Source organism: Heterodontus francisci, chromosome 20 (genome assembly GCF_036365525.1).
Source record: "Heterodontus francisci isolate sHetFra1 chromosome 20, sHetFra1.hap1, whole genome shotgun sequence".
In the NCBI taxonomy this organism is placed as follows: Eukaryota; Metazoa; Chordata; class Chondrichthyes; order Heterodontiformes; family Heterodontidae; genus Heterodontus; species Heterodontus francisci.
Window position 1 is genome coordinate 49,797,156 of NC_090390.1, and position 14,748 is coordinate 49,811,903.

Here is a 14,748-nt window from a genome sequence, read left to right on the forward strand (position 1 = left end):
AGTAGAGCCTAAGGCCAGGGACAGTGGCAGCATCTTGTTTTTCGGACACTGACCTGAAGGTCATGTTGAAGGCAGTGAGGGAGAGGAGGGAGGTCCTCTTCCTGGAGGATGGCAGGAGGAAGCCACCCACACAGACCAAGCAGGTCCAGGTAGTAATCGCTACCATCAATCATCAGCAGAAGCATCATAAGCAAATCCTGGATCCTGTGTCAGAAAAGGTTCAATGACCTCAACAGCTCAGGCAAGGTAAGTGCAACTCCTAACCCTTAGGACAGGTCTCTGGGTATTCACACGCCATCAGATACACCAGCTGAAGAGCCTCAGGGCACATGCTATGCCAAATCATGGGAGGGATGTGCACCCAGGGCACTTAATTGACCCCTCAGAACAGCTGAGCAACTGCCAGCACTGAAACATGCACCTTCCAATTGACTGGAGCAAATGCCAATGGTCAGAGAACAGCTGTGCTCTCTTTTGTCTTTCCAGAAGAAACGGGCAAATAATGCTTGAGAGGGCTCTGACAAGTGGAGCATAACCTTCCTGTAGATAGATCATCATGGCAATGGAGGAGCAGGCAATGGAAATAGCCTAGATAGTGGACCAGGAGTACACTGACCCTGGCGAAATGGAAACTCATGGCGGGAGGTGGTAATTAGAGAGGGCAATGCATTCATCAAGCATTGTCCGAAAGCATGCCGAACACAAAGCTGCAATGGGAAGCCTGAGCACTGCAGAGGCATCTGCTCTTCAAGGCTAGCTCTCATGATCTCTTCTTGTGTCTCCCACAGGCGCTGACGCCCACCCACGGAGACCTCCCTTGCAATCAGCAGCCCAAGATGATCAGCAAGGAATGAAAGAAGCACTGTCACACCTTATAAGTGCACCATCCACCAGCACATGCATGTTTTTAGGGAGGAGGTGCCAGAGGCAGAGGCAGCTGCGAGCAGCCCCCCTCGGAGGCAGGAGGATAGACAGTCCTGCTCACCTCAGGCACAGAAGACACTGGAAAGGAGGCTCTACATACAGCAGTAATTGTGCTTCTGCCCTGAGGCAGTGCAGGGTCATTGGCAGAGAATGGAGGAGTCCATTCAGCTCACAAGCACCATGGCTCAGGACTTTGAGTGCATGAGCTCCTCCATTGAGCGGCCAACCTCATGGAGAGCCATATTCAGCAACACTTAGAATGCACACTGATGTCCACAGGATGCATGCCACACTCTGTAGCCTGGACCGGTCAATGGTACTGGTGGCGCAGAAATGTTTGGAGGGATGCCAGTTGCATCACAGCTGGTGCTCCCATTCAGTCACCCAGAGCGCTGCCAAGCGCTGAGGATGTCACTGAGGAGGATAAGATGCCAACCCTCATGAGGTGCCTTCATCATTCTCTGCCTCCTTAGCTCCTGACAATGGGAGCATCTGTGCAGCAGGTGACAAAGACTGCCCCAGCAATGATACAGGCTTAGCAAACTGCTCTCTTCATTGGCAGAGAGAGTTTAGATGTCCCAGGATACGTCTTCAATGGATGCATTAGCACAGGTACCTCATACTGAGCTCCATACTCGGTCCGTCTTCCCGGGTCAGAGGGGCTCAGTTGAAACGATTCTGAATAAAATGATCCCTGACATTCATGGCACCCTGATGAGACCCTTGTGCCCTATGTCATACCCAGCCACCTCCCTGTTCTGCATCTCCCCCCTTAAAACTCCTCTTCCTCCGATAAGTTACCTCCTTCCAGGGGCTCCTGTAGAGGGGTGAGTAGCCATCTCTTCAGGGGATATCCCTGTTCCCCTAGGATCCAACCATGAACTTCAGAGGGTGGAGTGAAGAGCGGCAGCAGCCTGAACTGGCAGAGGATGAAGGAACTAGAGGCCTGCTACCCGACCTGAACCCGACGACATGTGTCAGGTTCAGGTCGGGTTGGGCCGAGTCAGACACACATAGTAAGTGCTTTGCCGGCAAGTATTGAAATTTAAAAAAAAAAAAACTTACCTGAGCAGGGAGTCCGGGACGAAACGGAGTCTGCACAGTGCACAATGACGTCACTATGACATCTTTGATCACAACAAGTTGATCCTTGGAGCTTGGGCAAAATAGACTTAAAAGTCGTATGGGTGGAGGGCACCTTAACTAAAGGGCTCTTGCAGTTGGACACTGGGCAGTTAGAAAAACATGCGAGGTTAAAATTATGCCAGGAAAATCTGCTGGATAGAAGTTTTATGAACTCCCTGCTAGCTACTACTTCCACCATGAGAAAGGTCCGCATCCATAAAAAGGGTTCTCTCTTTTATCCATTGGATTTAGGAAAATTATTAGAAAAAGCTTAAAATCGGATTTCACTCACTAAAAATTCATTAAAAACATTGCAACTGAATGACATGCTTAGGGAAATGGAAAATTTAGCCCAATTCATAATTGTTTAATAATCCAGTTCAAAAAACATACCAGTTATTTCGCCATCCGAGAAATCAACACAGCTATCCTCAGGCAACATTTGTGAAATTGCAGGCTGACCAGGTTGCTGCATGCACTCTTCTTTGGAAGCTGAAGTCGTCTCATTTTTGACTCGAATTGGTCTCTTCCCAGTCACCTGAAGCAACGAAAATACTTACTCACAAAATAGATACGTTGTACAGAATGAGCGCTTGCAAAAGATTCCTGTTCCACACACTCAATTCCAAACACTCCACTCAATCTTAACCTATCTGAAAATAATCAGTGGCTAGTTTAGGTATTGCATTAAAGTCGAAGCACCAACTGTACAAAACAGTTGGTCGAACTTTAGACCAATTGTAATTCCAACCAATATGGAGCATGAATAGAGGGAAATTGAATTTGGCCAATTATATTGGCAAATTAAAGTTCTAGTATCATATGGAGGGATGCTAGAAATCGAGTTGCAAAGTTACCTTATGTTGAAATTTAGTTTGGTAGCCACACAAATTGGAGCAATTTCAAGGGCAGGAATATACCTGAACACCATGTTTTATTCCTGGGATGGAAAAGTGAATTTTGGCTAAATTTCCATCCATCTTAATCATCATGCAACCAAGTAGGTGGACAGGCTAAACTAGATGGACAACAGCACTTAAAAAGATGTGCTCAAGTTTTGGGTAGGCACCCAACTCCCTTTCGAGTGTGCAAAGTTTACTGAGGGGAGTTTGGCAGGCCCAAATGACTGAACTGAGTAGACCTATTTCAGATCGCATTGCGCACCTCTGTAGTATGGAAGAAGGGGCTAGAAAAGGTGTCCTAAACAATACTGGTTTCACTAACTGCTAGTTAGTTTACCGCAGACAGACAGAAATCCCACTCAAGCTACTGTCACGATTTTGTGCTTTTTTTTCTCCTCGGGTTATATTGCGGTGCGTCTTTAAGGCTGTAAAAGATCAGTACTTCTTTAAGGCAGCAAGCTCCAGAGACTGTAAGCCAGAGTGCATTCTTGTTGCCCAGAGAGGCAGAACAGGACCTCAATGGATCGCTTTTTGTCTTTGAAACTAGCTAGCAGACACAGTTGTCAGACTGATCCAGCACATGAAGGAAATAGCAGACCCCAAAGTCAATTTAGTCCCTGGAGGAATTTAATACGAGAAACTGCTAAACTGAACTGAATTCCTACCTTTGGAAGGATCTTCCGATTTATCGGACCTTGGAAGACTGCAAGTGATCTTTGACTGTGTTGAATTAGAAGACTGTTCATTGGAAGTGTAATCTGCAAAGACTGTATTACTTTTACCTATATTTTCAGGCAGCTCATTACAAACCAAACTATTGTTAGTTTGAGTATATGTATGCGAACGCGGGAGTTAGCTTTTTTTTTTAAAGTTATAGGGTCTTTAGATATTGGTCTAGCTTAGTAGTGTTCAACATTTTAGGTTTTTTAAAAAAAATAAACAGTTAATTTGTTGATATCTAAAGATACCTGGTTTGGTACACCTCATTCGGGGATTACAAGATTGTTTCAATTCGGCCTTTGCTTTCTTCGATTTGGAAAGCTTAAAGATATATAATGTGACCTGTGGAGCGACGGGACTGAACTGACAGTGCCTTGCTCCCACCACAATCAGAATCATACATTTTGATTGGGGGCTCTGTCCTGAGCGGTCGTAACACTATCAAAACTAAAAAAAAAGCCCGCTGAAATGGCCTGGCATGCCATTCAGTTCAAAAGCAATTAGGGATGGGCAACAAATGCTGGCCTGCCAGTGACACCCACACTCCATGAAATAATAAAAAAAATTAAATATAGCAGCTTAGAATGCGAGAACACCCCAGGACAATCAACAAGTAGAACTAAAAAAAAGTGCATGGATCAGCAGGGAACTTAAATGGCATTGTTGCTCTCAGCTACGTAGAAGCTGACCATCAGTCCTGGAAAGGAATTATTCACTTGGTAGTACAGAACTTGAGCATTGCTGAAGAGACATAGTGCCGAAGCTTTCCATCTTGCTCCCATTAGGACAGATGCAAGAATGTCAAATTTCAACGGGAGCAACAATTTATACTGCATGAGAAAGGGTGCTGATTGGATGGCAAGTCAACTCCGGTTGCAGCGTTGCTATGCAGAATGCACCAGGGAACTACTGTCCCCCACATTTTAATTCAAAAAAGGCACAATGCCTGGACACCTACAGACGCCAAAGCCTTTTGCCTAGAGGGCAAGTCCCTGCGTATGAATATATGTAGCTTCTCGCAAGCATAAGCGAGCCACATTGCAAGCCCAACTGATAATCTTAAATTGGTTGTTAGTGTAATTCCTAGCACACTTGGGATTGTTCAGTCAGTGCTGTCCAATCTATCAGACATCGTGTTCTGAGCTTTACAAGTATGGGCTGGTTGAGTACATTCAGTACTCGGCATATTGCGAACAGCCAAAGGAACGTGTTGCTTGATACGATCCACCAGCTGTTGGGACATACGGACTATGTACCTGGCATCATACTGGCACTGGAATTCATAGACCACATTACTCGTGTGGTAGACAGAATGTCTTTTTGGCAGCATTTTGTTAATGGAAAATACCACTTGCATTGCTACTGCACAGTAGCAGTGTGAAACACTATCTTTACCTGCTGCTCAAAGTTTTGAGATACCTTACCCTTCCAGGGTAATTTGAGGTAGACTGGGCACTTTTCAGGTCCGAAAGTGGCCATTCGTGAGTATGTGCAATATAAAACAGGCAATGATCTGATTTGGGTAGCCATTATCCCGCAGGATGTCTTTGATGCACCCTATTTCGGCATCAAGTTTGCACGGTGAGCAAACATCTCAGGTCCTATTACGAGATTGCTGATAAGGCCAATCTTACAGTGCATACATCTGTAGGAATCTCTCCACATAACTAAACTCCCTCATCCCTGGTATCATCTTGATAAACCTCCTCTGTACCCTTTCCAAGGCCTTGACATCTTTCCTAAAGTGTGGTGCCCAGTATTGCACAATACTCCAGCTGAAGCCTAACCAGTGATTTATGATGGTTAAGGATGACTACCTTGTTTTTATATTCAATACTACTACTAAGTCAAGTATCCCATACGCTTTTGTAACTGCATCGTCAACTTGCTCTGCCACTTTTAAGGATTTGTGAATTTGCACCCCCGGGTCCCTCTGCTATTGCACCCACCTCAAAATAGTACTATTTAAAATAACTGGTTCTCAAACTTTTTGGATTGAAGGATCTTTTTTCAAATTGATTAGAAAGCACAGATACCACCCCCCCACCTTTGCATATTTACATTTCTGAATGGAAATTTCATTAGTGTCGTATTAAAGGGCCTTGCATGAAATTTTGCCAGGACTGTCCGATGTAGTGAACATTGATGTGATTGGTGATGTGAAAACTTTTATCTTCCCTTCAACTGAAAAGCGATCTTACAGATGCCACACGACATCTCCCTGTCTTTCCTGGAGTGTGATTAGGTTCAGTGGCTCCTGTTGGGAACAGTAACAATTTTTAAAGTGTAATCCTCCACCACCCAACTATTCACTGCACAGCTGCTGAATGTTTTAGGGTTTGTTTCTTCCCCCTCTGCTGATCAGCCTGTCTGCACTAGAATATCACTGGCACACTGCCTGGCGTGTAGCATTTCTGCCATCGTGGCACCACCAGTAACTGAGATGACCAACAGTGCTCACCTGACCCACGCCATTGAGAGCAACAGTTCACGTTCACATTATTTTGCGGACCCTTGTGAAAATCTCTACGGATCCCAGTTTGAGAACTAATGATGCAGATTATACTGCTTCACCACGTTATCCCAATGTGCATCATTTCACACTTACTGTATTAAATTGCAATTGTCACATATCTACCCATTTCACCAGTCTAAGCCCTCCTGAAGTCTGCTACTATCCTATTTACGACCTTACCAAGTTTTGTATAATTTCAAGATTTGCAAACAATACTCATTATACCAAAGTCCAGGTCAATTATATACAAAAAACACAATGGTCCTAAATACTGACTCTAGGGCAGACTGTACTATATACTTCCCTTTGCATCAGAAAAACATCTGCTCAACACTACCCTCTGCCTCCTAACCCGTAGCCAGTTACATACCCAAGTTACAACTGTCCCTTTGATACCACGTGCTTCTATTTTCCATATGTGATACTTATCAAATGACTTGTGAAAGTCCACACGTATACACATCTACTGCACCACAATCATCAATCCTCTCAGTTACTTCAAATAACTCAACCAGGTTATTCAGTCACAATTTGCCTTTAACAAATCATGCTGACTGTTCTTTATTAACACACAATTCTACAAGTAAGAACTAATTTTACCAACAATAGTTTCCTCACCACTGACATTAGAATAGCTGGCCTATAGTTACCAGGTTTATTGCTCTTCCCCCATTTTAAACAGGTGTGCAACACTTGCACCTCTCCAGTTCTCTGGCACCATTTCCATATCCAAGGAGGATTGAAAGATAGTAGCCGGAGCTTTTTCTGTCACCACGATAACTTCCCTTAGCAATTCCAAAGATGATGCATTCCATTTGAATTGGGTGACTTGTTAACTTTGAGTGATGCCAACATCTGCAGTACCACCTTGCCAATTATCAATATCTACTCCCTCCTCCAATACTGAAACATTAACTTCATCCTCTTATTTTGTGAAGTCAGATGCAAACTACTCTTTCAGTACCTCAGCCAAGCCCTGTCACCATAAGATATTTTTTTTGTCCTTAATCAGCTCCACTTTTTCTTTAAAAAAATTCTTTAAGATGTTGATTAAAGATTTTTATGTTCCCTTTTATGTTGCCCGCTAATTTTCTCATACCCTTTTTTAAAAAATCAGTTTCCCCCTGCACTGGATTCTGTCTGGTTTTCTACTGTATTCTGTACTTGGCATTTTTCATAAACTCCTATTTTGTGTTTTAATTTACCCTCCATTTTTATTGTCATCCAGGAGCTCTAACTTTGGATGCCCCATCTTTCCTCATGAAAATATCCACACATCTCCATTTTGAAGGCAATGAGGTGAAAACCCCCTACCAGTTTAAAAGTCAACAAACTTAAAGCAGAAGTAGAAGACCAGCTCAGCTGAACTTTGGAATACAATCTCAGCAGTCAGTACATCTAGTAATATCGAAATGGGTTGGAAAAACTTCAGGGATGCCTTATTCTTTGCAGCCAGTAAGACCCTAGGGACAAATCCCAGAAAACATCAAGACTGGTTTTACTAAAACCACAAGAAGATCGCTGAATTGCTTGATGAGACTCTCACAAGCATGGTGGAAAGACCAGTCACCAACATCCAAAAAGCTTCATAATTCTAAGCATTTTGAGCTTCAAGCACATCCAAGAGCCAAGCAGGGTAAATGGTGGAGTAACAAAGCTGAGGAAAGCCAGATATCTGCTGTCACGCACTATATGAAAAGGTTCTGAGGCACGGTCCCGTGTCTAGACGTACCACCCCTAAACTGCTGATGGCTCCCCCTTGGTTGACTGATGAGACCAAACCTTATATAAATGGGCTAATTCATTTCAAGATTTACTAAACAAGAAATCCAAAGACAACGAGGTATTGGATCAACTACCTCAAAATCTGATCAGTGTCACTTGCTGAAGAACCTTCATTGCCTGACACCACTAAAGCTATCAAGTTTCTCTCCAGGTTGCAATGATAAACCTGCTGAGATATATCAAGCTGGAGGACAGCAACTAGCTCATTCTCTAACTGAGCATTACCCCCACAAGCACAGATGCTTCCAATGTGCCAATTAGAGGAATTTCTCCCTTTGTTAGCACAGGAAAAATCCTTACTAGGATTATCCCAATTCATTACATCAAGCAAATAGCTGAAAAATCATTGCCCGATGTCCAATATGGATTCTGAAAAGGCAGATGCACTACTGGTACAGTCTTGCTGCCAGGCAACTCCCACAATGGCCGGAGTCATAGAATGAACATCTCCAACCCCTTCCATGCCTCCAGTGGAGTCAACAGGCTTGTGTTTTAGATCCCATCTTCTTCTGTACCTTGTATGCTTCTATGCTCACTTATGTCTTCAGAAATTTAGATAAAAGGAATACATATTTGTTCAATTTGTCACCCATCCTAAAGCAATCTCCACTCCCTGCAGTCCAAAACCAAGACCTCAGAAGAACTTGTTCCGAGAGTTCATTTGCTGATCACTGTATACAAGCCTGTCCCTAGAAAACCACATGTGCCACATAACAGTAACAAAGGACACATGCTGTCTGCAGTGAGCAAGTTCACCTACTTAGGGAGCACCAAGTCATATGATGCACCCCATGAAGTGAACCACAGGTTGTTTAAAGCCAATAGTGCTATTGGAAGGCTCAGAGGTTATGAGAGAAAAGGGGCATTAAATGGACAAAACTTGAGGTGCAGAATCACAAAGTTTAAGGCACAGAAAGAGGCCTCTTGGTCCATCGTGTCTGTGTCGGCCGAAAAACGATCTACCCATTCTAATCCCACATTCCAGCATTTGGTCTGTAGCCCTGCAGCTTATAGCACTTGAGGTACACATCCAGACTCCTTTTCAATGAGTTGAGGGTTTCTGCCTCAACTACCCTTTCAGGCAGTGAGTCCAGACCACCACCACCCTCTGGGTGAAAAAAGTTTTCCTCATCTCCCCATTAATTTTTCTACCAATCACTTTAAATCTATTCCCCCTCGTCACTGACCTCTCTGCTAAGGTGAATAGACACCACCTCCACTTTATCCAAGGAACTTAAAATTTTGTATATTTCAAACAGATCTCCCCTCAGCTTTTCCTGCTCCAAGGAGAACAACCCCAGCCTATCCAATCTTTCCTCAAAAGGTGCATTTTTCCAGTCCTGGCAACATCCTCATAAATCTCTTCTGTACCCTCTCTAGTGCAATTACATCCTTTCTGTAATGAGTGACCAGAACTGCACACAGTACTCATGTTGTGGCCTAACCAATGAGTTTATACAGTACCAGCATAACCTCCCTGCTCTTGTATTCTATGCCTCGGCTAATACAGGAAAGGATTCCATATACTTTTAAACACCATATCCATCTGTACTGCTACCTTCAGGGATCTGTGGACATTCACTCCACGGTCTCTCACTTCCTCTACACTTCAGTATCTTCCTAATAATCGCATATTCCTTTGCCTTGTTTGATCTCCCCAAATGCATCACCTCACACTTCTCCAGGTTGAATTCCATTTGCCACTTTTCTGCCCATTTGACCAGTCCATCAATATCTTCCTGCAGCCTACAGCTATCCCCCTCGCTACCTACCACACGGTCAATCTTTGTGTCGCCTGTAAACTTCTTGATCATGCCCCGTACATTTACGTCCAAATCGTTATATACCACAAAAAGCAGGGGACCCAGTACTGAGTCCTGCGGAACGTCACTAGAAACAGCCCTCCAGTCACTAAAACAGCCGACAATTACCCTTTATTTCCTGCCACATTTCCCTTGATCCCATGGGATTTTTTTCTAAACCAGTCTGCCATGTGGGACCTTGTCAAAAGTCTCGCTAAAATCCATGTTGACCACATCAAATGCACTACCCTCATCTAGCTTCCTTGCTACTTCTTCAAAAAAATTCAGTCAAGTTGGTCAAACAAGATCCATGCTGACTATCCTTGATTACCCTATGCCTTGCTAAGTAACAGTTTATCCTGTCTCAGAATAGATTCCAATAATTTGCCCACGACTGAGGTTAGACTGACTGGCCCGTAATTATTCGGTATATCTTTCGCTCCATTTTTAAACAGAGGTACAACGTTAGCGATTCTCCAATCCTCTGGCACCACACCTGTATCCAGAGAGGACTGGAAAATGATGATCAGACCTTCTGCTATTTCCTCTCTTGCTTCTTTTAACAGCCTAGGTGATTTATCAACTTTCAAGGATGCTAACCCCAATAATACTTCTTCTCTCCCTATGTTTATCACATACAATACTTCACACTCTTCCTCCTTAAATGCAATATCTGCATCGTCCTTCTCTTTGGTGAAGACTGACACAAATATTCATTAAGAACCAGACCAATATCTTCCACTCCTACACATAGGTTACCTTTTTGGTCTTTTATGGGGCCTACTCTCTTCTTAGTTATCCTCTTCCTCTTAATGTATTCACAGAATCACAGATCACAGAATAATACAATGCAGAAGAGGCCCTTCGGCCCATCGAGTCTGCACCGATGCATTAAAGACACCTGACCTGTCTACCTAATCCCATTTGCCAGCACTTGGCCCATAGCCTTGAATGTTACGATGTGCCAAGTGCTCATCCAGGTACTTTTTAAAGGATATGAGGCAACCCGCCTCTACCACCCTTCCAGGCAGGGCATTCCAGACTGTCACCACCCTCTGGGTAAAAGGTTTTTCCTCTAATCCCCCTTAAACCTCCTGCCCCTCACCTTAAACTCGTGACCCCTCGTAACTGACCCTTCAACTAAGGGGAACAGCTGCTCCCTGTCCATGCCCCTCATAGTCTTGTACACCTCGATCAGGTCATCCCTCAGTCTTCTCTGCTCCAGCGAAAACAACTCAAGCCTATCCAACCTCTCTTCATAGCTTAAATGCTCCATCCCAGGCAACATCCTGGTGAATTGCCTCTGCACCCCCTCCAATGCAATCACATCCTTCCTATAATGTGGCGACCAGAATTGCACACAGTACTCCAGCTGTGGCCTTATCAAAGTTCTGTACAACTCCAACATGACCTCCCTGCTTTTGTAACCTATGCCTCGATTGATAAAGGCAAGTGTCCCATATGCCTTTTTCACCACCCTATTAACCTGCCCTTCTGCCTTCAGAGATCTATGGACAAACACACCAAGGTCCCTTTGTTCCTCAGAACTTCCCAATGTCAGGCCACTCATTGAACAAAACATCTTTGGGTTCACCTTGATTTTGCTTGCCAATATTCTGCATGCCCTCTTTGCTTTCCTAATTTCCTTTTTGATTTCACCCCTTCATTTTCTACACTCCTCTCGGCTTTCTGTAGTATTGAGTTCTCTGTGTTGAACGTAGGCTTTCCTTTTCTGCCTCATCTTACCCTGTAGGCTCCTTGACATCCATTGGACTCTAGATTTGGCTGCCCCACCCTTTATCTTTGTGGGAACATGTTTACCTTGAACCCCTTGAATCTCCCCCTTTGAATGCCTCCCACTATCCTGACACTGATTTACCCTCAAGTAGCTGTTCCTGTTCACTTTTGCTAAATCACTCCGCAGTTTATTAAAATTGGCATTGCCCCAATTGAGAACTCTCACTCCTGTTCTATCTCTGTCCTTTTCCATAATTATGTTGAAACTGACTGAATTATGATCACTACCAAAGTGCTCTCATACTGCTGCTTCTTCCACCTGCCCATTTTCATTTCCTAAAATGAAGTCTTAAACTGCGCCCTCTCTTGTTGGACTTGCTACATACTGGGCAAAAAAGTTCTCCTGAATGCACCTCAAAAATTCTGCTCCCTCAATTCCTTTCACACTAAAAACTATCCCAGTTAATATTGGGGTAGTTAAAATCCCCTATTACTGCCCTATTATGGGGCGGCACAGTGGTTAGCACCGCAGCCTCACAGCTCCAGCGACCCGGGTTCAGTTCTAAGTACTGCCTGTGCGGAGTTTGCAAATTCTCCCTGTGACCGTGTCGGTTTTCGCCGAGTGCTCCGGTTTCCTCCCACAGCCAAAGACTTGCAGGTTGATAGGTAAATTGGCCATTGTAAATTGCCCTAGTGTAGGTAGGTGGTAGGAGAATTGAGGGAAGGTGTGGAAGTGGTAGGGAATATGGGATTAATGTAGGATTAGTATAAATTGGTGGCTGATGGTCAGCACAGACTCGGTGGGCCAAAGGGCCTGTTTCAGTGCTGTATCTCTCCATCACTCTATGACTGCCCTATTGTTCTTGCACTTCTCAGATTTGCCTACATATCTTCTCTTCTATCTCCCTCTGACTCTTTGGGGGTCTATAGTATACTCCCAGAATTCTGATTGCCCCTTTTTTGTTCCTCAGCTCAATCCATATGGCCTTACGGGATGAACTACATACCATCTCTCCTCACAGCTGTAATAGTTTCCTTGTCCAAAATTGCCACTCCCCCTCCTTTCTTATCCCCCTCCCTATCATGTCTAAAAACCCTGTAACCAGGAACGTTGAGCTGCCATTCCTGTCCCTCCTTAAGCCATGTTTCTATAATAGCTATGATATCATAAAGTCACGTGTCTATCTGTGCCCTCAGCTTATTTAGTTTAGTTTAGAGATGCAACACTGAAACAGGCCCTTCGACCCACCGAGTCTGTGCCGACCATCAACCACTCATTTATACTAATCCTACACTAATCCCATATTCCTACCAAACATCCCCACCTGTCCCTATATTTCCCTACCACCTACCTATACTAGTGGCAATTTATAATGGCCAATTTACCTACCGACCTGCAAGTCTTTTGGCTTGTGGGAGGAAACCGGAGCACCCAGAGAATACCCACGCAGACACAGGGAGAACTTGCAAACTCCACACAGGCAGTACCCAGAATTGAACCCGTGTCGCTGGAGCTGTGAGGCTGCAGTGCTAACCACTGCGCCGCCCAGTGCTTTATTTGCTATTCTCAAAGGCAATAATTATATTACCCTAAGTGTGAGATCTCTGGACCGCTTAGGCACTATATCAGTATTCTTTCTTCCCTTCCAAGTGGAAATTAATACAAAAATTCAACAGCGGCAAGAACATCGATGTTCCCAGAACAGCAAATGTGGCAGGCATAGATACAACAATAGTAAAGGTGCAGCAAAGGTGGGCTGGTCACCTGGTCCAAATGCTTGAAACTAAACTATCGAAAGGTGACTGAAGCTTGGTAAGCACTCCTGTGTGGTTGATTCAATCCATCAGGATTGCCTAAAAAAAAACTGGCAAAAAGGTGATTCACAATGGGCACGACAAAGCTTGAAGCAACTCGTAGCCAAATAGCTAAAGCAAACAGAACCCAAAAGAAATAAAAGAACAATCAGCTCCCAAGTTATTCTGACATCAGAGGGACTGTGTGGGAAAACATTGCGCACAAAAATTGGAGACTCTACAGTCATGAGAACACACAACCTATAACAAATTAGAGAAGAATCACAGGCTATCATTGATTAAGATGAACAAACCAATAACTGAGTACACTGTCACAGATATCATTTGAGTCCAATTCTGCTGCCATTTTAAATCTTAAGGTTTTATTTACCTTAACACCTGATGTCAGGCTTGAATTACCACCAGTTTCTCGGGGAGGCGTTTTTGTTGCAGATGACTGCCCACTGTGCTGTTCTACAATCTGTCTCGATTTATTTTCAGATGTTTCAGTTGTTTGTTCATCACGATAAATCTTCTCAAGCATTGATGGTTTATTTGTTACCTCTTTGCTTGAAATTCTTTTTGAACTCTGCTGCTTGGAATCTAATCTCTCTCCAGTTTTTATCGGAGTTGAGAACATTTCACCCAAACCACTATAGTCACAGCTTTCCATCTCTTTTTCTGAATGAAACAAATTTTTAATTCCAACATAGCTAACCTCAGGAGATTCAGCTTTTTGTTTAGTTTCAGCCAGGAGCTTCTGTAGCCCAGCAAAATTTTCCACTGGCTTCTCCTTTACTCTGGGAGTCTTCATGATTCTTTTTACACCAACCATGTCTTCCACTGGCTTGCCTTTTATTCTGGGAGTCTTCATGATTCTTTTTACACCAACCATGTCTTCCACTGGCTTGCCTTTTACTCTGGGAGTCTTCATGATTCTTTTTACACCAACCATGTCTTCCACTGGCTTGCCTTTTATTCTGGGAGTCTTCATGGTTCTTTTTACACCAACCACATCTTTCACTGACCTGCCTTTTACTCTGGGAGTCTTCATGATTCTTTTTACACCAACCATATCTTCCACTGGCTTGCCTTTTACTTTTGGTACCTTGGGTATGCTTCCACAAAGATCATTTAAACTAGAAGAGAAATCAGCTCTGCATCTTAGTAAACGCGAAACTGAATTGTTGTATTCTCTGCTATTTCTTGTATCACGGATAGTTAGCGGTGAGACAGTCATTACACCTAAAAGAAAAAGGAACATTGGCATCTTATTGGCAAAAACTTTTACAACATTGCTTTTGGTGCAATTGATAATCACCACTTACTGGACACATCAATCTGTAATTATATTAATAAGCTATTTGTGCACCCTTCCTACCAAGTTTTCCTGTTGGTAATTTCCACATTTACAATGAAAAATGTCTATACTCTCCTAGTCAGT

At 43.6% G+C, this 14,748-nt stretch overlaps 1 protein-coding gene across 7 annotated transcripts in view; it reads right to left on the minus strand.

Moving 5' to 3' along the window:
* Window positions 1-14,748, minus strand: part of mki67 (marker of proliferation Ki-67) — a 76,205-nt gene that overhangs the window by 10,397 nt on the left and 51,060 nt on the right. For all 7 annotated transcript variants that reach the window (XM_068052726.1, XM_068052724.1, XM_068052725.1 and 4 more), the window contains 2 exons: window positions 13,696-14,549; window positions 2,443-2,587 (listed from right to left, as the gene is read on the minus strand). In XM_068052726.1, the coding sequence (XP_067908827.1) occupies window positions 2,443-2,587; window positions 13,696-14,549 (999 nt within the window). The remainder of the gene's footprint in view (window positions 1-2,442; window positions 2,588-13,695; window positions 14,550-14,748) is intronic.